Here is a 24,401-nt window from a genome sequence, read left to right as displayed (position 1 = left end):
CCAGCGGATCAATGAAATCAACTCGTTGGCATCATCTCAGTGTCTTCTTTTTGGACAAGCAATCATTATCAGTCGGGGAGGGGTATCATTGCCATGGTAGGTAAATATCGACAGGAAAAAAAGAAGGGGCTTGTGCAAGGGTCGATCAATAAGCGACCCGGAATTCATGTGCATATAGATTGGAGCCCCACCTCTTTACCTGGCCATCGGAAGGAGGTCGGGTATCCAAAACCGACTGTTGTCGAGGACGGTGGTCAGATCGATCTCGGGCATGGTAGGCCGAAGACCAAGGTCCATCACATCGCGGGCGACGGCCTTGATCTGATGCATAATGGTCTGCGAAATCGCCCAGGTCCGTCCCAGGGTCTTGAAAACGCCAATGGTAAGCGTCAGCCGGTCACGGCTGGGGTCGGGCATCTGCCCGGCTTTGACAGAGCATGCAGCCAACTGCACCATGGAGCTGAGGACCAGCGCACAGATGAAGAAGGGCGTGTGCTTCACAACTGGCATGCGGATAGACGCCAGCGAGGAGATCTCGCTGGCTGCCTTCACCGCCTTCATGGCATGCGCATGATGCGAGAAGGCCGGGATGCTCAGCGGCCCGTGATGGCCGCAGATAACCTCCGCTGCCACCGCTGGGGACGACAGCAGGTCAGATCTCGGGAAATGGAGGTAAATTGCAGAGCCGTTGACAATCATTGTCGCTTGGAACATCATCTCGTCGACCGACCCGTCCGGGCGCAGCAGTTCGGCCTTGTTCTCGGGCAGGTGGTGGAAGAAACTGGTAATCCGCGCGTCAATGGCCTCGACATGGTCCTGTTGGCCCTCAATCATGTCTTGGATGGACACTACGCGTCCCAGGATGCGAACAGCCTCGATTCGGTAAGTGAAGGAAGAGAAATCCCGCTCCTCGTCTGCAAAGACACGCTCGTCGAATTGCGCAACGGTAGGCGCAGGCGGAGGCGGGAGGGCATCCTGATAGATACGCTCCTCACAGGGCAATGGTACCTCGAGCGGCCCAGAATTGCACCGAAAAGCTGGCTGAACACCCAGTGCAGTCAGCATGCCTTCAATAATGAACAGCTCCCACCAGGTACGCCTCAAGCTCTCTTCCCGCACCGGGTCGCCATTGCTGAGCATCGGCGCAGCGTCTCTCGTGTTCAACCTCAACTCAAAGGCCAGATTAACAGCCGTCGTGACGCACTCGCCCGCCTTCTGTCGCTCATTGCGGGAATGCAAGACAATGGCGAGAAGCACCAGGGCCTGCAATTTCTCGATAGACCCTTCCTGGTCCATCACGGAGGACATTACCGACGGCCTGTAGTTCTCACTGTTGGCGGCCGGAGTGAAGTGGGTCCCAATGAATTTGATGACATGCTCCAGGAACGCAGGCACGGGATTGCGGTAAAGGACACGGTGCGGCGGCAAGACCGGGTGGGAAGGATGAAAGTAGGTATAGAAGATGTCGATAAGATAGCCATCGCCGGCAATGGTAGAGATCGAGTCCGGAGTCATGGGGCTATTGGAGACGCCGACCGGCTGCGAGTGCGAGGAGCCAGAATGATCTGTCAGAGCGGGACTGCCGGACGGCAAGGAAGAGGAGGGCAGGGAAGTCGGCACGGGGGTAGTGGTGGCTGGCACCGCATAGGACATGGGCATGTTACTCGCCAGAGTCCAGTCAGACGGCACATTGAAGTATTGGGGCTCGAACGAGGTCGACATGTCGGCAGGGAGTTGGTCGGGGGAGGATGGATTGGCTCGACGCTTCTTCGAGGGGCCCTTGTACCCGCGACGCGACGGGGTGTATTGACATTCAGATCCTGTAGCGGAACAACGACCGCAGACAGGAGTTTTTCCATCACATTTTAGGTGCTTGTGTCGGCACAGCAGACAGGCAAGCAGCGACGGGCCCGAGTTTTTGGCAGAACCGGAGTCCTTGACGGAAATGAACGAGTTTTGTTGGATACCTTGATCCATGTTGATGGCGGAACAATCACTGATGGTTACTGAGAATTAATAAGCGGGTGGTCTCATTTGCGCAATTCCAGCACCATGCAGAGCGAAAGAGAACAAGGAAGCAAGAAAGAAAGCTCCGGCGGGGTTCAGAGTGATCAGAGACAAATTGAAACCCAGCAGGAGAGAAAGAGGGAGAGAGAAAGAAAGACGGCAGCGGAAGTTCGGTACAAGCGGGGGTGACGGCGGAAAGGAAGGTTTTATGGAAGCACAGAAAAAAAGCGGGCGGGAAGTGAGGTGGGTGGGGGGAAAGGGGAGAAGGAGATGAAGGAGAAGCAGAAAATAGAACAAAAAGGAACCAGGGATGGAAAGCAAGACGATGGATGCAATCGGAGAAGGCCGAATTGATTGATTCCAAGACGATGACTGGCAGGAAGGGATATTGATTAACTAGCACTAGACACAACGGCGACACGAATCATGCATGACGACCAGTGCAGTAGAGGGGGTAAAAAAGAGACATACCAACTTTTCTGCTGCTTCCTTTATGCTCCTAATCCTATCCTGCCTTTTGACAGGCCGAAGGATGATCGATCAGACCAGCCAGACGTTTCTTTAGCTCGAGTCTCCACCGACAGCCGCCGCAGCATCTCACCATTCACGCTTCACGATTCGGAATGGCCGGTGAGGGTGGAGCTGCAGCGATCGAATGTGACACAGAGAGAGGGCGAGCAGCAACAAAGGGAAGACTCGAACAGTTGCCGGGGGGAGCGGAAGAGGATAAAATGATTTGGAATGGTCCTCTTGAGGTTGGACAAGTAGTGGTGGCCAAGTTAGTATTGTGTAGCTAGTTGATCGATAGTTCAGATAGAGAGTTAGTAGTTGGTTAGTGGTGGATGATGGAGAAGGTGATGATGCTGACTGAGCCGGTAACTTACGTACTGCATCTATACCAAAGTAAGATAATTACCAACTAACTAAACTGGTCAACTACTGTATCTATCTACTAAGTAAGTTAACAAGCAAGCAATAACCACCTCAGAGATCAATCAATCTCCTTCCTGTTCTTTACTTCCCCTCCTACAAAATCTTGTTTTCACTTTCCTTCCAAACAGGTAAGCTTTCCCGTAGGAAATCCATCAACCATAGACCACTCTTCTATGGTTCGAATCCATTCCTCTTTCTCCTCACCCCCCAATCGGGTTTTCTCTATTCCCTCCTCCATCTCCGACTAAGTATCAACGTGGCTTCCGCGCAACCACACCTCCGTCATCGCACCAACAACACCACTCTTTTCTCCCTCTCTCCCTCCCCTTTCTCTCACTTGCCAACAAACAAAAGTCTCCTAGCTATTCGCTCAATTACTTACTCATCTCTTCGGCGCAACCAATCAGTCTAACCCTCCCATCACAAGAACAACAATTCATCCGATAATTTAATACCTACTACTCCTCCGCCACAATGATCACCGACGACGAACTCCACCGTTTGGCCGTCTTCCTCGGCTCCTGCGCCATGATGATGATCGTTCTCTACCACTTCCTCGAAGTCAATGCGAAGGATGATGATGAAGAAGTCGACGTCAAAAACAACAACAGCAAGCAATCTACGGGCGCCTCGTCGGCTGGTTCGACTACCGCATGATTTGATAGGATTTGGTTTGGACTTGAGCTTGCTTGGGAGGGTGTTGATAATTCGATAATGTTATCATCGTGTTGGGCGATGGATTTGGTTTGGTTTTGGGCTTGCGGTACTACTACATGTATGGTCTATTGTTCCTGAGCGCACAAAGGTGACAAGGGGGATGGTTGCAAAAGCGTGGTGGAACAGAACAGAAAAGTGGCGATGAATAGATACCCCGGTGGTCGTCGTCAGAATAAACTACTTATTTCCTCTTCTTCTCCAGGTAATCGGATATGGATCGATCGGTTATCTATATGTTACATTGGTGATGTTGCTATGGTTTACAATGGTGTATCTCGGGAAGATCTGCATGCTGAATGCGAACACAACACCGTGGCTCAAAACAATTCACTGAATACCATCGCCGCTGTCAAATGCCATGCCTGTAAAGCGAAACGGATAAAATTACAATGAATAAAACTTGAGGGTATCACAAATCACGGTTCTTTCAGGTCGCTGGCACCACCTCGTAAACATCTTCGTCATTGCTCAATCGCTCATTCCGCGCCGGAGTCGCGAGCTCACATCCGCCCGGGTCCAGTCCGACTCCGATTTGCTCCTTCAGTCGCTGGACTGCTTTGAGAATCTCCCGGGCCTTCTCCTGTTGGGTATTATTCCCATGCACTCGGTTGAAGGCACGGATAGAACTGTAGCTGGCAGGGAATATAAGTGAGTCTTCAGTATCGGGCTGTGCGGTGTCCAAAATGCCCAAGGGCCCAGGACTGCCGCTAGCATCGTTTCCCACTAGATCGCACAAGTCAAAGTTAAAAAGTCAATCACTACTTCGAACATCAAACTAGTCGCAAGCTGAAAGTTTGCAATCATCCAGCAGATGCTTTCTCACCAGTTAGAGGCACCGCGGGCCCATCCCCCAGCTTCCATGCGATCGGTTCCAGATGCTCCTTCTTCACATGTTTGAACAAAGCTGCGGCAGGTAGGGCATCCGGGAACGAGCACCCCCTCCACGCGCAATTGAGCGTCTGGGATACGTGCACCTTGAAGACATGCTTCTTCAGTCCATCCAGGTTGTGCAGCTGGGCCTGGCAGTTCGTCCAATCACATGCAAAGACCGGGTACGGAACCGACGCCGGTATGGGAGTTTGCTGGGGCTGCTGCCGCGCCTTCGAGCTGCCCGGGGGTCGACCCGGTCCTCTCTTGCCCGTCATAGGTGTCACTTGCGTCGTCGTGATAGGTACACTTGATTGGGATGGGGGCTGCGGGGTCGACGGTGGTTGCGGCCGCGTTTGTGGTAGCGGGGTCGCTGCTGAGACAGATGGGCGGTTCTGTGGCTGAGGAGCAGCCTTAGAAAGACCAACGGGCGGACCCGGCACCGGCTGACCCTGCAGCGGCTGCGAAGACGGATATTGCCGTACCGGCTGTGACTGGGGAAGTGGTGGTGGTTGCCGGGATTGTGGTGGAGGGGGCAGACTAGTGTTGGTGTTGTTCGGAAGGACAGGCAGAGAAGGCGCGGGACGCGGCCGCGGCTGCGGCTTTGGCGGACCTTGGTCACGTGGTTCCAGCGCGTCGACCAGATCCCAGCGAAAGGTCGACAGGTCCGACGAACTGTCCACATGAACGAAAACATCGCGCAAGCGAAGAAGATGATGGTTCAGTGCCTCCTCCGTTGGATGGCGGCCTGCTGCAATGAGGACGTCTCTGGCGACCGTCTTCGGGTCATAGATCACCTTATCCACGGCGTCTTCCTCACGTAGCGGCGTAACAATGTCGGCACGCGATTTTAGATAGCTTTTAGATGCAGGGAACCCGGAGCCTGCTATTTGTGGTGAATAATTGTAGATAGAGAGCCCTCCAGCTGGAGGATTCTCAGCAGGCGCTGTTGCGTAGCTGGGCAATGAGGGTTGCCCGGATGATCGTTTAGAGGTGGATGGGGCCGCTATCCGACGTCTCTTAGCATCATGACCTGGTTCACTACCGTTTCCAGTGGTATTTCCTTGCTGCATCGTAGATTGCGGGGTTGTATGCGTTATATGCGCAGGCGGAACAGGCGGAGGCGCTGAATTCGACGGCTGGGCAGTTGGGACGGTCACTGGAGGAGCCGAGTTGGATGTCTGAGCTGAAATTGTCGGAGTAGTGTGTGAACTCGTTTGAGGTGCTGTCATTGGCGGATTTGAAGGATGTGTAGTGAATTGCGTCGGTGGCATAGGTGAAGGACGTGAATTGGGAGCTTGGGCTGGTGTAGGCGGCAGTGCCGTATTGGATGTCTGCAGTACCAGGGGCGAAATTACAGCATTCGAGGACTGGGAATGAGGTTGGCTTGAGGTTAAGGTAGAAGACGGCTGGGCATGAGGCAGACTCGAGGGCAAAGAGCCCGACGTCTGAGGCGGGGTCGGTCTGGACGGTGCCTGAGGGATTGAATGTGGCGCTGGATATGAGGCCGGCTGATACCCTGGAGGGGGGCCTGGGTCGGATTGATGCGCCGGTCGAGACATTCGCGAAGGGGGCGGCTTATACCCTGCTGGAGGGCCAGTCCTGTGTGTCTGCACCGGCTTTGGCAACTGATGCGCACGTGTATAATCCTGCGAAGGAGGGGGTCTCGGTGATTTAGAGGGCAGCGACTTCGGTCCAAAAGGAGCAGCAGACCGAGACGAGCTCTCAGTATGCGAGCCTGGGGGCGGTGCCACGGCCGAAGCTTGGGGGTACTGCATTTGATGAGACCGAGAAGTGGATGTGTGATGTTGGTTTTCTGGAAATGAGCCAGGCCTCACGTCCCTCTCGTTTGAGTACTGATATCCATGAGATCCGGCAGAGCCATTGTGGGCAGCTGTATAAGACGAGGACGGGGGCATAGCAAAGTAGGGGTTTGACTGATAGAATGCTGCATGTTCATCGACACCCTGAGCTTCCGGGTCGTATCCATGGCGCAGGTAACTTTCCAGCCATTGCAAGTCTTCGCTTGACATCTTGCGCAGCTGGTGAGGCAGACGGGTATCAAGTATGGTGCCAATTCCTTGCCGTCAGCATCATTTCTGACGTACAAGTCTGGTAGTATATGGAACTGTTCCAGAAAATGTATCCCGAGCTGGCCTTCACTGTGACCGTACCAATCAGCATAGAACTTCACAGAGAAATCATGCTAAATGGTCGGCGTGACGCGACCGCATCGGAAGAGGGGATTGGCGGCGCGCATGAAAGAGGCTCGACGATGCAAATTCCCCACCGCCTTACGCGGGCGGTGAGTCGCGACCGGAGCTGTCCCCGAGCTGGCCAATCGGAAGCAGGATCAGCATTAAGCGGAGCGTCACGTGGCGCACACTTTTTAGGCTCGACTATTTATATTGCAACTTGCAACTTCTTCCTGTGATTCTTAAGGTGTAGTAAGTTGGACACGATGGTTTCTGAACCACAACCAACAGACACTATCGTCTCAGTGCTTTTCGAAGCTCTTCAGCACTGAGCCAAATCTGGCTAGGAATCAGGAGCATCGCCAATACCTCACCCTTCCCCTAGGGCCTTGCAATTCATGTTTCGTTGCAAGGAGGTAGACAGCATTGGCTCAGGACGTATTGCACGCTCTACTTTCTCATTGTCTTATATATATCACGACTTCCGAACAATCTAGTTCTCTTTATTTCAACGCGCCAGATTATCTCCTCATCAATCCCATCCCTTCGGACGGACTACCATGGTTGAAGAGGTATACGGCTGGCGCAGAAGGAATTGCAGATATGCATTCACATCTAGACAAAGTCTAGATCGCGTTCTGCCTCGCTTGCAGACCCGCACTGAGCTTCTCGCAAGGACGCTGCGGGTTTGAGAGTGAGATACATGCTGTTGTAGATATTATCTATAGTATATATATGGTTGAATAGTATGATTTTTGATTGAGTTTTGTCCATTGTTGAGTCAGTGATGTAGTCGTTGTCTGGTACTGCTGTGAGCTTGGTAGGTCGTGTAATAGATGTGGTGTGAGTGTCTTGGTGGATGGATGGATTTTCAGCGGTGATATTAAGGACTTAGCTGAGCTAGTTGAGTAGCACTTGCTACTAAGGTTGATTGATAGATTGATTTACTCTGGTGTGTGCAACTTTGAATGTGTTTCCATATGGATATAGTCTTCTTAAGTGAGACTACAGGTTACTTATCCAGTACCAACATCATACCACTCAATCGAAAGACACGCTAGACGTTATCACATTGGGATACCCCAGGAGTAAATATAGATACCTAAAAGTATGAATACCAGCCGCAGTCATCATATCATACAAACAAACAGAAAGGCATATGTCCCGCTCAATTGGCCGAAAACCAGACAATCGTAAGCCGTTCCTCCACCTCATAATCACCACGAAGAAAGAATAAGATACACCATCGCATCGCATCAAACCATATTTCCACCACCTCTTACTGACTCTGCCCAACACACCTCCCCCAAGCGGGCAACCCGCACCCCATCCCCACAAACAAATACACCAAGAACACAACCACAACCGCCAACAAAACCATCAACTTGATATTCTTCCACCACATACGTCTCCTCAAGCCACGACTCCTAATGCGAAAATCATGCGCACTCCCACCCAACCGATCCGTCTTATCCACCAGGAGATCAATCCGCTCTCCCCTCTCCAACACTCTTTCAATATTCTCCGTCATGATGTTCCGCACGCTATCGATTTCCCGTCTTGCCGAGGCCAGCGAATCCGCCGGCGGGGCCGTATTGTACGTTTGCAGCAGCGAGCGGAGCTCATTGTTGAACGCGGCGCAGCCGTAAGCCGGGAGAGCAGAGAAGTCCGTGCTGGAAGGTGAGTAAGTAGAGAGGAACTTGCGCTTGATTTCGAGGAGGAAGGCGAAGGGAATGCGGCGGCCTTGTTCGGCGGTTGCGACGACGATGTAGCTGAGGGGCGCATAGGAGTTGGGTTCGCCCTGACGGGGGTCGTCGGAGGTGCTGGGTGTTGTGGGCGAGTCGGCGATGTAGTGTACGAAGAGACGCTCGTGGGTGTAGGTGAGCTTTTGCGGTTGGTCGTGGCTGATCTTTGGGAGGATGATAGAGGCCAGGGACGAGGCGGCGGTCGAGGATGTGCCTGGGGAGGAGTGTTCGGCGAGAATGGTTGTGCGGTGGGCGATGCAGGAACTGTAGATATGGGTGAGTGATTAGTTGGAGATGCTATTTGAGGGAGAAGATAGATGTCGCGGTGTGCTGCTGTCCAGCTGCTGTTTGAATCACGTACTAGAGCAGGAAGCTCGATGGCTTCGATGAGGAGGCGGCCATGATGGTTTGATAACGCGATTATGTACTCAGTTCGCTATACAAGACGGAGAAAAGTGTAGGATCGATCTAGGCGAGTCCGGGCCCCTGCCTTGGGCTATGGAGGAGGGATTAATGCGAGGGATTATTTGGCGATAAGATCACCGCTCCGTGACGTCGCCGCCCAGACTGTTAACTCCCCGGATTCTATCACGTGATAGATACTATACTACAGCGTACAGCGCATCATAACTATTCATTGATTGGTTGGTACTTTACTATTTTCTAATACTCATGCCGATTAAAACATATTCAACTCAAGTTCTCTTGATGTCAATAGATCACTTCGAGAAAGCTTCTACCCCAAGAGACAGGTCCTCCAGCATCTCCGAAGCCTCCCCAACCGGCCCATCCTCACTCGGGGTGTCCACAATCACCGTGTCATTGTCCTCGCTATCAGTATCGAAGCAATCATCAATGTCGTCCGCCGACGTATTCATGTCTATGGAAAGGTCGCTTGTGTCTGCGGGCGCCTCATCCGGAATTGGCTCATGGCTTTCATCTACCGTGGCGTGCGCCTCTGAGAAATTCATGCTGACGACGTCCGTCCAGTAGCTTCCCGTGGCCTTATGAGACGCACGCTGGACCGTACTTTGATACTCGCTTGGGGCGAAATTGGAGTAAGAAGTGGTCGAGTGGACAGTACTTCCTGTGTGAATTGTAGGTCCTGGCATGGAGAATCCACCCGTCTCGAGATTAGGTATCCCTTGATCTGTGAAAACGCCGCCGGACCCATCATCATCACCCCCCGCCCACAGCGGAAGGTATCGCAACTCGTTGTCGGTAAGGCAGATAATGGTGTCGGTTAGTTGAAAGTGCGCTCCGTGTCTGCAGCCCTCCTCCATTCTCTCGGCGAGATCGTCTATATGTGAGCGCACCTGCTGAAGGAAGTCGATTGGGTTGAAGATAGATGGTGTGGGGCTATGGGTAACAACTCCTTCAAGTACCAAATTAGTCCTGTTGCCAGAAGCTCGGCCTGGATGAATCATACCTCGCCTCTCTATGAAAACGGTCCCACCACCGTACCTACGCGGGCTAAACCTTGGGCTATCAAAGTCAACGTGGCTATTGAACTGGTTGACTGCCAGCAGAAACTCTTCCAAGGAAATATCTGAGAGATCTGCCTTATCCTCCGTCTGGAACAGGTGGTGATGTTTGCCCAAGTCGGCGATTGTCATAGTTTGAAATTTGCCGTCGGAGCTTGCTAGACAGTCGCTATACCTCGCAGTTCTGAGCAATTTCCAGAACGTCCTGCTGATGATGCGTTCTATATAACGCATTTTATCGTAAGCATTAGCGTATTCACGCGTTGGGTAGATGCTGTGATTAATGTAATGGCCTGTCGTCGCAGCCCTAGTGACAGCGGAGCTGGCCAAAATGGCGACGATGTGTCCCCGCACGTATAGTTTCAGCGAGGAGATTAATTGTGACGCCAATGGACAATGTTCGTCACAATCGTCAGTGTGAAGGGAGATATTCATTGTAGATGGTAGTTGCAAGAGCCAGTGCATTTGTGAGCCTGCCAATTGTATGAACTGGTCAAGAATGCGGTCCACAAAGCTTTGACTTGCATACTCTATCCGTTGGCGATCTTCATCATCCAATGGCTCGCGGCGTCGGCCGTGGAACGTTACCTCTGGCCATTGGAGTGTGGGTGCTTGTCCTGCATTGACTAGACGTAACAGAGCTTCCTCTCCCACAAGGACAGTGAAAGAATCCTGACAAAGGTGGTCACATTCGATACCACAAGCGATCCTATATGCAATCTCGGGGTGGAGTTCAATAAAGCGAGTATTCGTCCTCTCATAGATCCAGGTCAGGATATGAATTTTGATGTGCCCTATACTGGCAATACCAAACACCTTCGCCAGAGCAAAGAAGGTCCAAAGCTTGCAAGGCGTATCAAGACACGGGGTAACACATCCTAGAGCTTGCAGGATATGTACGATTCCCGTGCGATGACGAGAATCCGAATACTCAGAGGGAAGAACCGCATCCTGACACCCATCCTCAGTTTCGAATCCTTCGTCTTTGCCGCCAACACAGTGCAGAGGCAGACCCCAACGTTTTGACGCGCGAGCCCATGTCCGTATACATAGTGGGCATGATAGTTCAGTGGTGAAAGCCACCGCCTCATCGTCCGTCGAGGGAGGAGTGAGGTCAATGATGTATTTGATTCCATCAGGTAGCTTTCCCTGAATCTCTGCACGCTTTATCATGCGAGCTTGCTTTCTCGGTTCGAAGAGTCTCTTGAAATAGGGAGATCCGGTTTCCAAGAGGGTGTGGCTGTGAATATAATGGGGAATGGACGCTCCAGTTTGTGGTTGCAATGACCAGTTTGATTTGTACGATGGAGGGTCGATGAAGACGATTGTGTCGGCGCCTTCGAATCGTAGAGCAGCAGGATTGGGATCATCCTCCACTGTATCGCTGCCCGGCTCGGAGCTCATGTTGGTATTGAAATCGTGGAGGGTATAAGCTTCCTCGGCCTCGATTTGGGTAGCTTCAGTACTACCCGTTCCCCACTCTGTCCTGTTGGGATCGTACATCATCTGATGAAGTCTGGCAATAGGATAAAGAAGAGGAATGGTAGAGCGGACAAAGGAAATATAGGCAGTTATAAGGACACTGAGTTCACTTCTACCTGCAAACGACGTGGTGGTGGTCCTCGATGATCGCTAGTATGACACGGGCCTTCACAGCCTCAGTCAGCCTTGCCGTTCCGCCGCTGCCTGGAAGTAGCAGAGAACCCTGTTCGTGTGGATCAAAGCTGCGCCCGATAGATGAAGAAGGGGCAAGAGAGGAAGAGAAAGAGATTAGAGAGGGACAAGTGAATGATACATTCCCTCGTCCATAGATTGTCGTTGAACGTTGTTGAGATTACCAGCGCAGTCACTAGTCGCTGACTGAAGTAAATGCAAAACGGGCAAACCCTTGCATATTTCCAGCCTCGGCTCCCTTCGATACCGGGGATAACCATTTAAGCATGGATATTCTTGTGTGCATGATCATAAAGAGCAATTTTAGAATGAATGTCAGAAGATCTTGGGGAACCAGCGGAGCCACGATAAGGTGAACAGACTGACTATACAAAGACACATACTGATATACAAACGGACCATCTAAACATGGTTCTATGACTGCTTCATTTTCTAAGAAATATTGACAGATTGTGTGATCTAGGTCACCTTTCCACCGCTAATTACACCACGTTCTCAATCCACTCGTGGTTGAGCAAAACAAAAAGAAAGACATGTCCGTAACCATGAGGTACTGGAAGGGTATCAAATGCTCATATTTCGTCAATCGTCGAAAAGTCGTGAGACAGCCGGCCCAAAATGTTGTACATGTGCATCAATTAAATACAGGAAAGATCGTCTTTTGAAAGTTTCAAGCGTCCAAACAGCTGCACCAGTAACTTAAAGGTTGTCATCTCCACTGGGTTCGTCTCTGCGTTTCTCAAATGCCAGCTCGTCCGACCATTGCCCTTCGCTGCTCGTCTTGCTCTTCCAAGATCCTTGGAGATCCTTCTTCGGCTCCTTCTTATCTGGGCGCCGTTTTTTCTTCTCACGCTGAACGCCTCGTTGTTCATCAACCCGGCTTTCGCTCCGGCTAGTTCCTCCACGTCGGAGGTCTTTGACTTCCTTGATCACCTCACGGAAGCCTTCCTCGATATTGTTCATCCGTGCCAGTACGAGCTTGCTGAGCATATCCTGACTGCTACTTGGGCTGTCGGCACGCCGGATATTACCTGTCGCGTAGGCTATTTGTGTGGTGAGACTCGAAGGAACACCACCAAGAAAACCGTTCGCAATCGCCTTGTTGTCCCCCAGGTCTGAGCCTAAGCCATCGAGGATGGACGCTTGACGACGCCGCTGAAAGTGTGAATCGGGCACCGAAAAGCCACCCACATCCGGAACAGACATCGGATCAGATCGAGTCATGGTCACGTTTCTAAGCCTGCTCCCATTCGCATTATGTCTCTTCAGCGTCCACTGATCGGCAGAGGTCGACAGGACAGCCCCGCCCGCTGGATCAGGAGTCTCCGCTCTTGGCCGGACAGGGCTTGGTGAAGCTTTGGCGGCTTCGTGATTGTTCTCTGAAGATATCGGGTTGTACAGCATAGTAGCGCCCGAGTAATTTCGCGTGTGGTTCTTGATCCGCCGAGCGGGACTGGTCTTGCGAGATTTGAGTCGTGCAGTCGATGGCCGAGAGCTGAAGTGCTTGGGTGGTGTATGAATCGGACTTTGTTTGGTGGTCTGGGGCGTATCGTCCTCGGAATCCAGTGGACCCGATCTCTGTTCTCCAGCCCATCCGCCATTGTCATCGCTCGTGAGTTCATCGTCACCTTCCATACCCGTCTGTCGCGATAGCTGCCTGCTTCGCATGGGAGTCATGAAAGTCCTCCCATTACGTGGCGTTGCAGGTGAAGATGCGACATGGGGAGGACGGTCAGCGTCGGAGGTAGCGGAGTGATTCGTTTCCGTGAAGTCACGCAGGCTCCTAGTAAATGTCCGGCGAAAGCCCGTCCGACCGCGGGGAAATCTCTCGAGCCGCTCGACCTCCTCTGAGTCTTGCTCATCAGGGGGGTTGACAGAGCCCGATCCCATAGTCTGCATCCACTTGTTGACAACACTGTGGCTTCCTCTGCGGTCAAGGGCGGCGACAGGACGTCTAGCTGTTGCGTCTCGGAATGGTCGTCGAAACACCTCGTCCAGGGCACGGTCTTTCTGGTACGTAGCAACTGATGGTTCTCGGACGAAGGGTCGAATTTGAGAGCTGAAAGCTCTGAATCGACGCCGGGCTCGAAAGCGGTCTGACGAATCACCTCGAGATGTAGATTCAATCAAGTCGGTCGAATCAATTACCTGAGAACTCAGTATCGCTTTCTCGTAGAAGCAGATTGTAAACAGGATGGGTAGGTGAGTGATTTTGATGATCGTGCGGTTAATCCGAACAAATTCGCGGAATGGCACAAAGTAACGAAGTGGGGTGATCAGCCAAGCAAGAATATTAGTCGGCGCGACATAAGAAAAGAGAGCGTCCGACTTGACCATAGAGATTGTGTTGACGGCAAAGAGAAACTGGTGTTCTTGGTTGGCATTCTGCACAATACTCATGAAGGAATTCGTCAAGACCGTGATGAGGATGGTGACGACCACAAAGTGACAAATGAACAGGAACACTGTCAGGATGAGTTTGCCCAGCATATTGTACTCGTCCCATAGACTCCATGCCGTTGGAGTGAATCCCATGAGCATTTGGAACAAGGCATACGCGACGGCCCCAGGAGAATGGTCATCACTGTTGCCAAATGCCTGGGTGAATGCCACAAAAAACCCGCTGCAAGCAATAATAATCAGAAGGAACACCGCGATAAGGTCTGAAGCCATGATTCTAAACGCGATAAGCAGCTGAGAAAAGTAGCGGTAATGGTCAAGAACCGAGAAGAGTCGTGGAAAGAGAAGGACTGCATTCGCGGCCAAGTATATCATACGCTTGGTCTGCCACAATATGATTGCGAGTGTAGGGCAGGATGGCGCCGTAAAGTCTCATGCAATAGTAGCAGAAAAGGAGAAAAAGGATGCCGAGATCGAAGAGATTCCAGAAGCTCATGAGGTACAAACTGAACCCTTGCTCGTTGAATCCAACAATCTCGTCGAGCATGAAACCAGCGCTCCAAAGCCAGAAGATAACTTCCAGCGGAGTAATCTCGAGGCGACGTTGGTTCAACACAGCCAGAAACAATCCCAGCAGAACCGCGAATGACAAAGTTGACAAGAACTGTCTGTATCGAGGCACGCGGAGTCGTGAAAGTTTGAACAAGGAGGCATCCCTTGGGTCGTAAATCGTGACCGAACGTCGAAGTCCAGATACGTTGGGCTGTGGCTGACGATGGGACGTGTCAAGGGGAGAAGGATCCGGAGCGGTACCATATTGCAGTCTCCCATTGTTCCTAACTTGTGCGGGCGAGCGATGGAGGTAATCGGATGCGGAATGGAAGACAATCGTGCCAGCCCATATCGCTTCTAGTTGCTGTACCACCAAGGGATGCGACAAGAACCTTTTCGCCTGAGCGCGGATGGCCACTTCGAGGCAAGAGACACGAGCGATGGCGGGACGCTTGCTTCCTGGAGTGGGATACCAACCCGGGGCGCGATCGGAGCTTACCGTGGCCGTTGGCGTCTGACCGTTGAGAGGATAGAACTCATAGGAGAGCGCGTCAATCAATTCCCGCGTCGAGTATTCTCTCAGCAACTTGATCGCGAGAAGCTCGCTCACCATGGCCCTAGTTTGACTCACGCCGCTGTTTCCGGGATTCAGATGGACCTCCTTCGAGAACTGAAGACAGTTCGTTATCAGCGCATATAGTGTAGCCCTGGAGAAATGCAACGCTCGAATCTTCTGCTGTATAGGCTTGACCAGGAATTGAGAAATTTGTGGCGACCGCAATTGATCCCAAGTCAGGGTGGTTTCACATCGAGCAACAATGAGAGGACGGATGGCATGAGTGATGTCATAAACCGGCAAAGTGTCTAAAAAGTCAGCATGCGAACTTGAATTGAGGTTTTAGTTGATAGAACGAATGTCTGTACCTAGATGCGACGCAGAAAATATGGGAAGGAGAGGCGTGGACTCGATGGGTTCGTCGTCCTCTTCGTCGGTGTCGTCTTCAGATCTTGCGCCAGGCCCCTCACGGGTGCCGTTGTATCCGTTGATCTCTTCATAGCCGGGTTCAGGGCCCCTTTGAGGTGCATTATTTTGTAAAGCAGGCCATTGGGAATCGCGAGTCGTGTACGGCGACGAGAATGGCGACCGCTCTGCATAGACTCGTCGTTTCTTGGGGCGCAAAAGGGAGGCCAGCATTTTGAAATCGTCGTCCCCTGAAGTCTCAGCAACAATGGGCGGATCAAAGATTGCCGTCACTGCATGTTGGGGACGCGGCCAAGATCACAGCAGGAGAGAAAAACCAATGCGTCGCTCGGACCCGAGCAAAGAGAAGGTCTTAAGAGGGATTTGTTGGAACTCTTAATTCCAAGGTGGGCAGGAAACCTGGCAGGTTCGCGTGATTCAAGAAGTATTTTTCAACGGGGGGGGAGATAAGCAGGAGGGCTGCCGAAGCGTTGAAACGATTTGCTCCCAAAATTAACGCAGCCCACATGCGCCTGCAGTGAGTGCAGCAGCGGAGGCGGCGATCGCAGGGAATCAGACCAGCTCGAGAGCTCACTAGCGTCCGATAAGTATTCCGCACATGAAGCACCTCGCGCCCTCCGTGAATGTTATTGGTGTGTGCTTTAGATCCTTGCGACGGCAAACTGTGGCCAGACCGCTAACCGACCGGTTAGCTCACGGTAAACATCGTACTTTTTCCGTCGGGCTTAAAAAGCTCCCATCCCACTTGATCATAAGATGGAGATCTCTGGTAACCCCGCCACTATTCTTTATCAGAAAGTATGTGATGGGGGCGGGTGGCAAACGACCTTTCCCATTTACAGTGATAAAGAACGCCTATCAATGCATCGCGCAAGGGATGATACCACTTGACTGAGCTGAATTTTTACTTTCAGATCATCTGGTTTTTTATTGTGCTTCAGGTAATTATGATCGGAAATTTCCACTTCTACTGAGTACACATACGTCATTTGATCTATAAATTTAAATAAGAACAGGCTTTTTTTTTAATCAAGTATATCATTGTATATGACTATTCTACTTTTAGATTTATACTGTCATTTGAGAATTTCTTTTCACGGCTGATATATCTATCTAAGAAAGACAAGTAAAATGTTAAAAGTCCCTTGTTTATATTATATGCCCTTTGCTCACCTTCTAAAGCATAGCACTGAGAGCTCGTGATCACTATAATTGAATGTACATATGACTCGCTACAGATGCACTTGATCCTAAATACATCCCCCGCCCTGGTCTTGTTTTCTTTCCCCCTCACAACAGAGAAAGAAGATGTGCGGATCGAACGCAAAGCAGGGAATTCGCCCTTTGAGCGATATGCATCGTACTGTATCATGATGTAGACTGTCCCTATAAGAGTACTGGTCCTGTTGCTTGGATAGAATGATATTTCGCCAACTCGAAACTGCGAAGCAGTACCACCCTTAGAACTTTTATTTTGTCTTTTAGTTCATGATATTCAAGGATCGACTGGTTGATGTTGCTGCGAATTATAATTACCATTGTGTTCTGAACACACGTCATGCCCCAGATCTTCACATAAGTATCCGGGAGTCTTCCTTAGCCGAAAGCTTCTACGGGGTATACAATTTAGTTCAATCCACGAAACCGTCAAAAGCAAGCTACTGTTTTAAGCGTACTGATTATATTATGCACACAGAATCCATTGCATGTCGCTGGCAATTGATGTAAGATAACTTGTAAGTCTAGATAAAGGGACTTTTTTTCCTGATTAGGTTAGGTTTTCCTATGCTGTGTTGCAAATACAGATGCAATGAGTAGTTTCCCACTACTGTTGACTTGTAGTGGGTACTTTCTTTTTTCTTTTCTTTCTTTGGGAAAACACAAAATAAAGGGAAAAGAAGAGAGAGAAGAGGGAGAAGAAAAGAGAAATATGGACGTGGTGCATCAATCCTTACACCCATCGCATCATTGCGTCTGGGACTGCCGCCGCTTCGCGAAAACGATAAAGCAAACAGCATCCCAAATGCACCAACTGACGGGCACATATGTTACCATCACACCTGTCTAAAAGTCCTATATAATCCGCACACACTTCAAAACAAGAAATAACGACTACTGTGACAAACATTTTGCAACAATACTCTGGAATTGATCATCCAAAGCCTCAATCTCCGAGCCCAGCCCCTTGATATCGATTTACTCATCCCACGTCTCGCCGCGCCCATCGTAGAGAACTCCTGCGGATCGCGCATGCCACCCAATAGAAGCGTCTCCAAGATTGTCAGCGGCGCCATTTTCGGATCCTCGACAATAGCATAGACAGTGGTGGCGCCCGCACCGGCGTCCCCAATCAAAGTGATAATGCGGGACAGGCCCGCAAAGACATCCGCAACAGCATCAAACTCACCCATAAACGGGACTACCAAAAGCACCCCCATCAAGATCACATTGATCATTTTCTTCTTCTGGGCCGCTTCGTACGACTCGGCTACGGCGACCACCGATTGCATGCTGGCTACGGCCTGGCTGAGCAGAAAGACCGCCAGGGACAGCGACTGCACGATGTCATCGTCGGTGCCCATCCATGAGCCCAGCGCAATCTCAATCTTGGCCGTGGTGATGGTATCGGTCAGGGCTCCTTGTGTTCTTGCTTGCCAAATTCGATCCATGTCTTATCAATACCGTAGTTTGCGGATAGGTTGCCGTAGAAGCCCTCGGCATCAACGAGATCATAGTAGACGGTGAAAGTGCCCGTGTCAATTCCGATGTCTCCCGGACAAGAGCCCCGGGTGTGGTTCCGACCGTTCTGGCTGTACGTGCACTGAAAGTAGGCGTTTCCGGGGCCGTAGGGTGTGCCAGTTCTCATGATATCAGTCAGCCGGTCGGGGATGATCTCCTTGATGTACTTGACGTAGTCGTTGAACTTGTCGTCGTAGCTGCTGGTGATCACCAAGGAACTGCTGGTAGGATGCGTCACCGTACGTATCCATGTCTGCAGGTAGCTCTGGAATCGGGATTGGTCAAATTTCAGGACATCGACTGGCAAGCAACCGCGTTAGCGACCGCAGCTGCCACTGGCAAGAATACCGTTCAGGGTAGGAAAGACGTTTTGGACGGGTTCGATAATTTTGCTCGCAACATGGTTACGGACAATACTGTGTCTCATGTCCTCAGGGATCATCTGTTTATTTTGCAGAAAATTCGCACCCAGTCTGCGTCGCTGGGCAGCTTGGCTGCCTGTAGAGCATTAGGATGATCCCGGGGATTATCACCAGCATATCTTATACTGGCTTGATAAGCCGGTTGGCCAAAGATTATTATTTCTTTTTTTTTTTTTTTTTTTTTGCCTTTCTTCATCCTTTGTCACTTTTGCTACTCTTCTACCCATGCGGTTGCTGGAATTGGATATTGCCGATTGATCCGTGTATAGACTATAGATTAATCAACTGTGTCTTAGAAAATCGGGGATGGAGCCAAAAGAAGGAAAGGGTCATAGATAAGTAGGGCTTAGACTGCCACGGCTATATTTGTTATTTACTAGTGACTATTACACGACTGAACACTACTTAAACTATGATCATTAGGCTCATGTCTCCTGCGAGCAAGACCACAACTCTCTGGGCTTTCTACCTTTGAAATCTGCTCCTATTAATGACTACTCTTACCAACAACGGAGATGGCCCTCTTCAGGTGCCCGGGTTCGGCTCCATCCCCTTGGATTTTCAGCTCCCGCCAGAGGCTCGCTTTGCACATGGGCTGTTGGACTACCGCCACTCACCTCGGCTGACCAAGAGGGAGATGGCCATGCTTCGTCTCATGCAACAGGTCACAGAACAACCTGGTTGGGATTCGGCCGTAATCAATGAGGATGAGGTCCAGCTCGCGCAATGGTACCGCGATGCCACGGAAGGACCGGACGGTCACCTAATCAGCGCCGCTGCATGGGACTGGTGTCTGGCGGAACTACGCGATAAAGCAGAAACGTGGCGGGAAACAGGCCGCCTCCTGGTCTTTGACAGTTCCTCGGCCGTGTGTCAAGCCGATGTGTCTCTGTCAGATCGGGAGTCCCCGTCCCTGAAAGAAGGGGTCCAAGCGGAGATAGACCGATTGGGGGCCCCACACCCGCAGCCCAGACCCTATATTCAATATAATCGCTTAGTGGATCCATCTTGGTATCCCCTTGTCTACGACCAGACTCGAGTCCTAATTCATGGGGGGCGGACTTCCCTTGACAATTTTCTCTGGGATTCGGCCGAAGAACCTGAGGGAGAGCTACCTCCCCATCCCGCGGGCCCTCCCCAACACCGGCCCCTTCATTTGGAACGCAGGCCTGGCCAAGGAGGACCGGAGAGCTGCTGGTCCAACCGCTTCCAATGGCTTCCCTGCGAGGTGCAATTCAGTGATACTGACATCCTGGATGTTCGCATAGCTTCATACGTCAATAATCTTCACCCGGGCGGACACCAAAGCCTGTATAGGCATCTTGAGCGCCTCATAGCAAGCTCCGTTCCTTCCTGGAATGAGATCTTGTTCTACGGAAATACCCGTGGCTGTCGCCCACCACGGATTTTGACATATGGATGCGAGGTTCATGACTATAAAGGAGAGGAGAAGTTGTTCAATGCCCTACATCACTGGCCCCGCTTTGAAATTGACACTGACAAAGAGTGGGAGACCCTGCGCAACACAGCCCGTGAGTACATCGGAGGTCCTGAGCCACCCAAGTGGAAACAGGCGGAGCCCTTGCCTGACAAACCGACCAATTTGATGGAAATGCTCACTCCCGAGCAATGGGATGTTCCCGGCCTCGTGTATTCAATCGCCAGGCACAAACGCACTCGTCGAGCCTGGTTCGATCACCCAAACCCCGGTGTCTCTTTCTCGTATGAGCAGTGGAAGCAGGGTGAATTCACGGGACGAGCAGTCCACGTGCAGCGGCTCAGCAAATACCCTGATCCGCTACACCATGACCACAAGCCCGTTCAGCTGGAGAAGCAATTTCGAAAGAAGGGCCTCCAGGTTGTGGTAGAGATTACTCGCATCGAAATACATCCAGACAATCCCATCTTTAACGGAGAAAGGCATTTCCACACCGAGGGGCTCCGCAACGACCGGATTGCAGCCACCAGTCTGTATGTGGTGGAGTGCAACAATATCACCCCCGCCCGCCTGGCATTCGAGCACGAGGATAAAGTCCACGCCTCGGAGCTGGAGTGTCAGGTGCCTCGAGCGCTTGCCGCGGTCCTCGATGTAGATTCCTGGGAGTGGTACGAAGATAACCACCCCCGCGCACTGCACGCTTTCGGGTCGGTTCCACTCACAGAGGGCCGTCTCCTCAGCTGGCCTAATACCTATCGATCGAAACTGGAGTCCTTCCGCTTAGAGAATCCCATCCAGCCGGGGAATCTGACCCTGATCAAACTTCGACTCGTCGACCCACACTATCGCATCTGCTCAACACTGAATGTTCCTCCGCAGCAAAATGAGTGGTGGGCTGCTGCAGCCCGACAGGCAGCTGGGCTCGACCAACGCTTACCCCTGGAGTTGGTATGGTCTGTAATGGATCACCTGAAAGACTGGCCAATTTCAGCAGCAGAGGCCGAAGATCTACGCATAAGATTGCTATTCGAGCATGAACGCGTGCGACGGGTCATCGATTCGTGCGTGGGGCACCATATCGTGAATAGGCTCCCTTATGATGAAGAGGAAGCTCGAAGTGTGAGGGAAGTAGAGATTGGGATGATCGGATACGAGTCCCCTTAGTCTAGATAGTGGTAGTAAGAAACTACTGTAGGGTTTCACTTGGTATCTCTGGTTTGATACTGGGCCTCAAAAGCCTCTGGTTCATAGCGCCGGAGTTGTTTCAATCTGTTCAAGCGCGTCAGGCGGAGTTGAGACGGCGCCAAGTGTAGTAGTATAGTGCTTAGCCGATGTCTCACTTTCATTTGCGACGGAACACTTTTAAGTCCTTAGACTAGTACTAAGTCGATAGTAGCATTCACTGCCAAGTAATATATCGTCTATTTGAAGGTGTAGCATGACACTGAATGACTACTACTTACCTGCCAACAATATGTTTTCTCACTGGGCCGTGAGTGCCCTCCTTTTCGCCTTTCAAGCAACAGCAGCAACAGCAACTACCCTAAATCCCGAGTCATCTTCTTCCTCCGCTTGCCTAAGATCTATGCAAGACAACACCATCTCAATTTTCAGTCATGCCCCCTTGACATTTTCTTTTGAAGTTCCCAACGCGCTTGCCTGTGCAACCAAGTGTTCTGGTGTGCCCTCCTGTCGCACCTGGTTGTACTCTACTTCTGGCCAGGAGTGCCAACTTTACCGCGAGCAGCCATTCTCCCAGGCAGACAATCCGCTCTTCATTTCCGGTATCTGCGATGAATCCTCCGTACCGTTCGTCGAAAAGGTCGCCTTTTCTTCTTCAATTATAGCAGCACCGTCTAGTTTGGTATGTTTTGAACCCCTGATTTCTCCTTTCCACCCTCCCCTCTATTTCCATGATTATTTCTTCCCATGGTTTTGTCAACATTTTATCCGGACTAAACAATACTTTGGCTCGGTGGTTCCTCCAGTTCCATCAACAACCCACCTCAAGTGCCCCTGCAAAGCGCGACGGGTCTTTTCATCGTCACCATCACCGTCATGCGCATGGCCATCGTCTTTGACTTGGTCTATGGTCAGTCATGAAAGAGAATTTGTTACGGGCAATCCCAGCCTAGGTTCCTCTTGTGCTCTGGGCTATCGGCGGAGGTATGCACAAAGTGAGATAAGCGGAAATCTTCTTCGTTTCCTTATAAAGAGCTCTTCCGTGTAGGTAAATTGTGTAATATTGGAGTCTTAGCAACTTTCAGTTCATTCTAGGGAATCTTCTGGATTGTTATGAGATGTATAGTAGAGTGTTAGATTATCAATGAGTCTTTGGTATGATGTCTAAGTATATTTTAGTCACGTGTTTGTGCTAATGCATGTTCAAGAATCTCTGGATCTGACCAGTCGGTCTTCCAACCATCATGTTCATCAGATCAAGTAATACCTCCTGGTTCAGTTGTGCACATCGCAAACCCAAGATAAACAGAAGCCCCCCTATTCTACACTTTACCTGCCCCCTGCGCCATAGATCTGTCCTTGAAAGCACAATACACCACAAAATACAGTAGTTAAATATGTCAAGTGAATCAGCGTTTGAGACCATCCGCCTACCAACCGTCCCGGAGATCGAAGCTGCAACAGAACGCCTAAGCATGTCCGATGCATACGACCAAGTCTTCCGTGTGGGAGAGCGTTTCGCAGTGAAATCGGGGCTACGGCGTACCTCTCATTGAGGGTGAAACCATGAAGTTTCTCGAAGAGCACCAAGTTCCAGTTCCACAAGTTCATGCAGCTTTTGAGGACCCAAACTCTAAGAAAACTTATATTATCATGGATCACGTCCCTGGCGATACGCTTGAAAGCTTATTGCCGTCTCTTAATCCGAGTGAAAAGGCCACGATATGCAAGTTGATCAAGGACGCGATGTCGAAGCTACGGAGTATACCGTCGCCTGGGTACTTCGGGATGCTGACCGCCAGCCCTTCCTTGACGGGGTATTCTGGACTGAAGATAATAACCCAAAGATCTCTGGGCCCTTTACAAATCAGGAAGACCTGAATCTTGCTATCATTGAAAGAATGAGTCAGATTGAGAAGGAGCAGTATATTCGATTGTTGCGACCTATGATCGACCAGACCCTTCGCGGTCACCGTCCTGTTTTTACCCACGGTGACCTTCAACCGAAGAACATTATGGTTGAGAGGCTCGGAGTTCGTGACGGATGTCCGGAGTTCAATATTACTCTATTGGTCCGGGAGGGTGCTGGGTGGTTCCCGGAGTACTGGGAATTTTGCAATGCGACGATCGCCTGTAGGTTCAAGCCCGATTGGCTTGAGCTTGTGCCTGATATACTGGAACAGTACTCCTTGGAATTTCTTATGATGCAGGTGGTCTATGCTTCGGTATTTTACTAGCTCGGGAAGGACTGGAACAGACAAGCACGTACTTAGTATTAGATCATGTGGTACGATGATGACCCTAAGTATGGCTGGGGTTGTAATATATATTCGGGAGGACTAAGGACTATGCACCGAAGTCAATGTTCAAGAAGACGGGTGTACAAGTTCCCGCATACCAACTACCTTAGTTAATTAGACATACAGTGTGATATCCCCACTCGCCAATAGAATCTGACTTTTTACCTGCAAGTCTGTGTATGATGCAGTGTTTATCTCTTGGTCGGGAATGCAAGTATTAACCTTAAAGCTTCCCGCTCGGAGAATAACTGCGCCCGCAGCAGCACTAGTCTAGTCCTAAAGATTGATCCTGAGCGCTGCAGATTTCGTTGAAAATGCAGCATTGGCCTCTTAACTATACCAGAAAGAAATATGTTGTAGATTGGTAAGCGGGGGTATGTCTCTTTGGAGTTATAATAAGGCTGAGACACTGGTTCGAGGCAAATGGAAGATAAAGTAAAGCGGGGCGTAAGCATCCATTCTGTTCCTCCCTGCTCAATATATTGATTGTGTATCCTTACAAGATAAGTATGCTACTTCAAGAGCCATATGAACATCGGCCAAGTCACATAGCAAGGGAAGATGCAACAATGATAGGATATTCTACATAGTATTAGATAGGTAGCTTGTCAACTTGTCCATTCATGCAAGGGGGTCAAGAACGCCATTTAGGCGGGAACGGAATAGCTACAAAATGCGGGGGATAACCTGGTGAGTCTCAAACAAGACGCTCGAGCAGATATAGCATATAGGTAGTCTACTGTATATAATGGGAAAGAAAGAAG

The 24,401-nt window shown here is 50.8% G+C and overlaps 9 protein-coding genes across 9 annotated transcripts; 3 read left to right on the top strand and 6 right to left on the bottom strand.

Annotated features, from left to right (window-relative positions):
- Window positions 1–195: 195 nt before the first annotated feature.
- On the bottom strand, window positions 196–1,977 carry An08g07490 (uncharacterized protein; the record flags this gene model as incomplete). Its single annotated transcript, XM_001392829.1, has 1 exon — window positions 196–1,977. The coding sequence occupies one exon, from the start codon at window positions 1,975–1,977 to the stop codon at window positions 196–198; it is 1,782 nt and encodes a 593-aa protein (XP_001392866.1).
- Window positions 1,978–3,414: 1,437 nt separating this feature from the next.
- On the top strand, window positions 3,415–3,597 carry An08g07485 (uncharacterized protein; the record flags this gene model as incomplete). The annotated part of the gene is made up of 1 exon (XM_001392828.1): window positions 3,415–3,597. The coding sequence occupies one exon, from the start codon at window positions 3,415–3,417 to the stop codon at window positions 3,595–3,597; it is 183 nt and encodes a 60-aa protein (XP_001392865.1).
- Window positions 3,598–4,084: 487 nt separating this feature from the next.
- On the bottom strand, window positions 4,085–6,557 carry An08g07480 (uncharacterized protein; the record flags this gene model as incomplete). Its single annotated transcript, XM_001392827.3, has 2 exons — window positions 4,085–4,380; window positions 4,481–6,557. 2 exons carry the CDS (start codon window positions 6,555–6,557, stop codon window positions 4,085–4,087), a joined length of 2,373 nt encoding a protein of 790 aa, XP_001392864.3.
- Window positions 6,558–7,760: 1,203 nt separating this feature from the next.
- Window positions 7,761–8,866, bottom strand: An08g07470 (uncharacterized protein; the record flags this gene model as incomplete). The annotated part of the gene is made up of 3 exons (XM_001392826.3): window positions 7,761–7,821; window positions 8,021–8,728; window positions 8,826–8,866. 3 exons carry the CDS (start codon window positions 8,864–8,866, stop codon window positions 7,761–7,763), a joined length of 810 nt encoding a protein of 269 aa, XP_001392863.3.
- A 317-nt stretch (window positions 8,867–9,183) lies between these two features.
- On the bottom strand, window positions 9,184–11,451 carry An08g07465 (uncharacterized protein; the record flags this gene model as incomplete). The annotated part of the gene is made up of 1 exon (XM_059749184.1): window positions 9,184–11,451. The coding sequence occupies one exon, from the start codon at window positions 11,449–11,451 to the stop codon at window positions 9,184–9,186; it is 2,268 nt and encodes a 755-aa protein (XP_059601214.1).
- An 870-nt stretch (window positions 11,452–12,321) lies between these two features.
- Window positions 12,322–15,769, bottom strand: An08g07460 (uncharacterized protein; the record flags this gene model as incomplete). The annotated part of the gene is made up of 3 exons (XM_001392824.3): window positions 12,322–14,299; window positions 14,400–15,438; window positions 15,499–15,769. The coding sequence occupies 3 exons, from the start codon at window positions 15,767–15,769 to the stop codon at window positions 12,322–12,324; spliced, it is 3,288 nt and encodes a 1,095-aa protein (XP_001392861.3).
- Window positions 15,770–16,607: 838 nt separating this feature from the next.
- On the bottom strand, window positions 16,608–18,546 carry An08g07450 (uncharacterized protein; the record flags this gene model as incomplete). Its single annotated transcript, XM_059749183.1, has 7 exons — window positions 16,608–16,669; window positions 16,730–17,015; window positions 17,112–17,214; window positions 17,617–17,629; window positions 17,757–18,206; window positions 18,239–18,492; window positions 18,539–18,546. The coding sequence occupies 7 exons, from the start codon at window positions 18,544–18,546 to the stop codon at window positions 16,608–16,610; spliced, it is 1,176 nt and encodes a 391-aa protein (XP_059601213.1).
- A 661-nt stretch (window positions 18,547–19,207) lies between these two features.
- On the top strand, window positions 19,208–21,319 carry An08g07440 (uncharacterized protein; the record flags this gene model as incomplete). The annotated part of the gene is made up of 1 exon (XM_001392822.1): window positions 19,208–21,319. The coding sequence occupies one exon, from the start codon at window positions 19,208–19,210 to the stop codon at window positions 21,317–21,319; it is 2,112 nt and encodes a 703-aa protein (XP_001392859.1).
- A 1,584-nt stretch (window positions 21,320–22,903) lies between these two features.
- Window positions 22,904–23,633, top strand: An08g07430 (uncharacterized protein; the record flags this gene model as incomplete). Its single annotated transcript, XM_059749182.1, has 3 exons — window positions 22,904–23,115; window positions 23,238–23,470; window positions 23,521–23,633. The coding sequence occupies 3 exons, from the start codon at window positions 22,904–22,906 to the stop codon at window positions 23,631–23,633; spliced, it is 558 nt and encodes a 185-aa protein (XP_059601212.1).
- Window positions 23,634–24,401: the final 768 nt, after the last annotated feature.

This window comes from Aspergillus niger (genome assembly GCF_000002855.4).
Source record: "Aspergillus niger supercontig An08".
In the NCBI taxonomy this organism is placed as follows: Eukaryota; Fungi; Ascomycota; class Eurotiomycetes; order Eurotiales; family Aspergillaceae; genus Aspergillus; species Aspergillus niger.
This window is presented reverse-complemented; position numbering and strand designations above follow the sequence as displayed.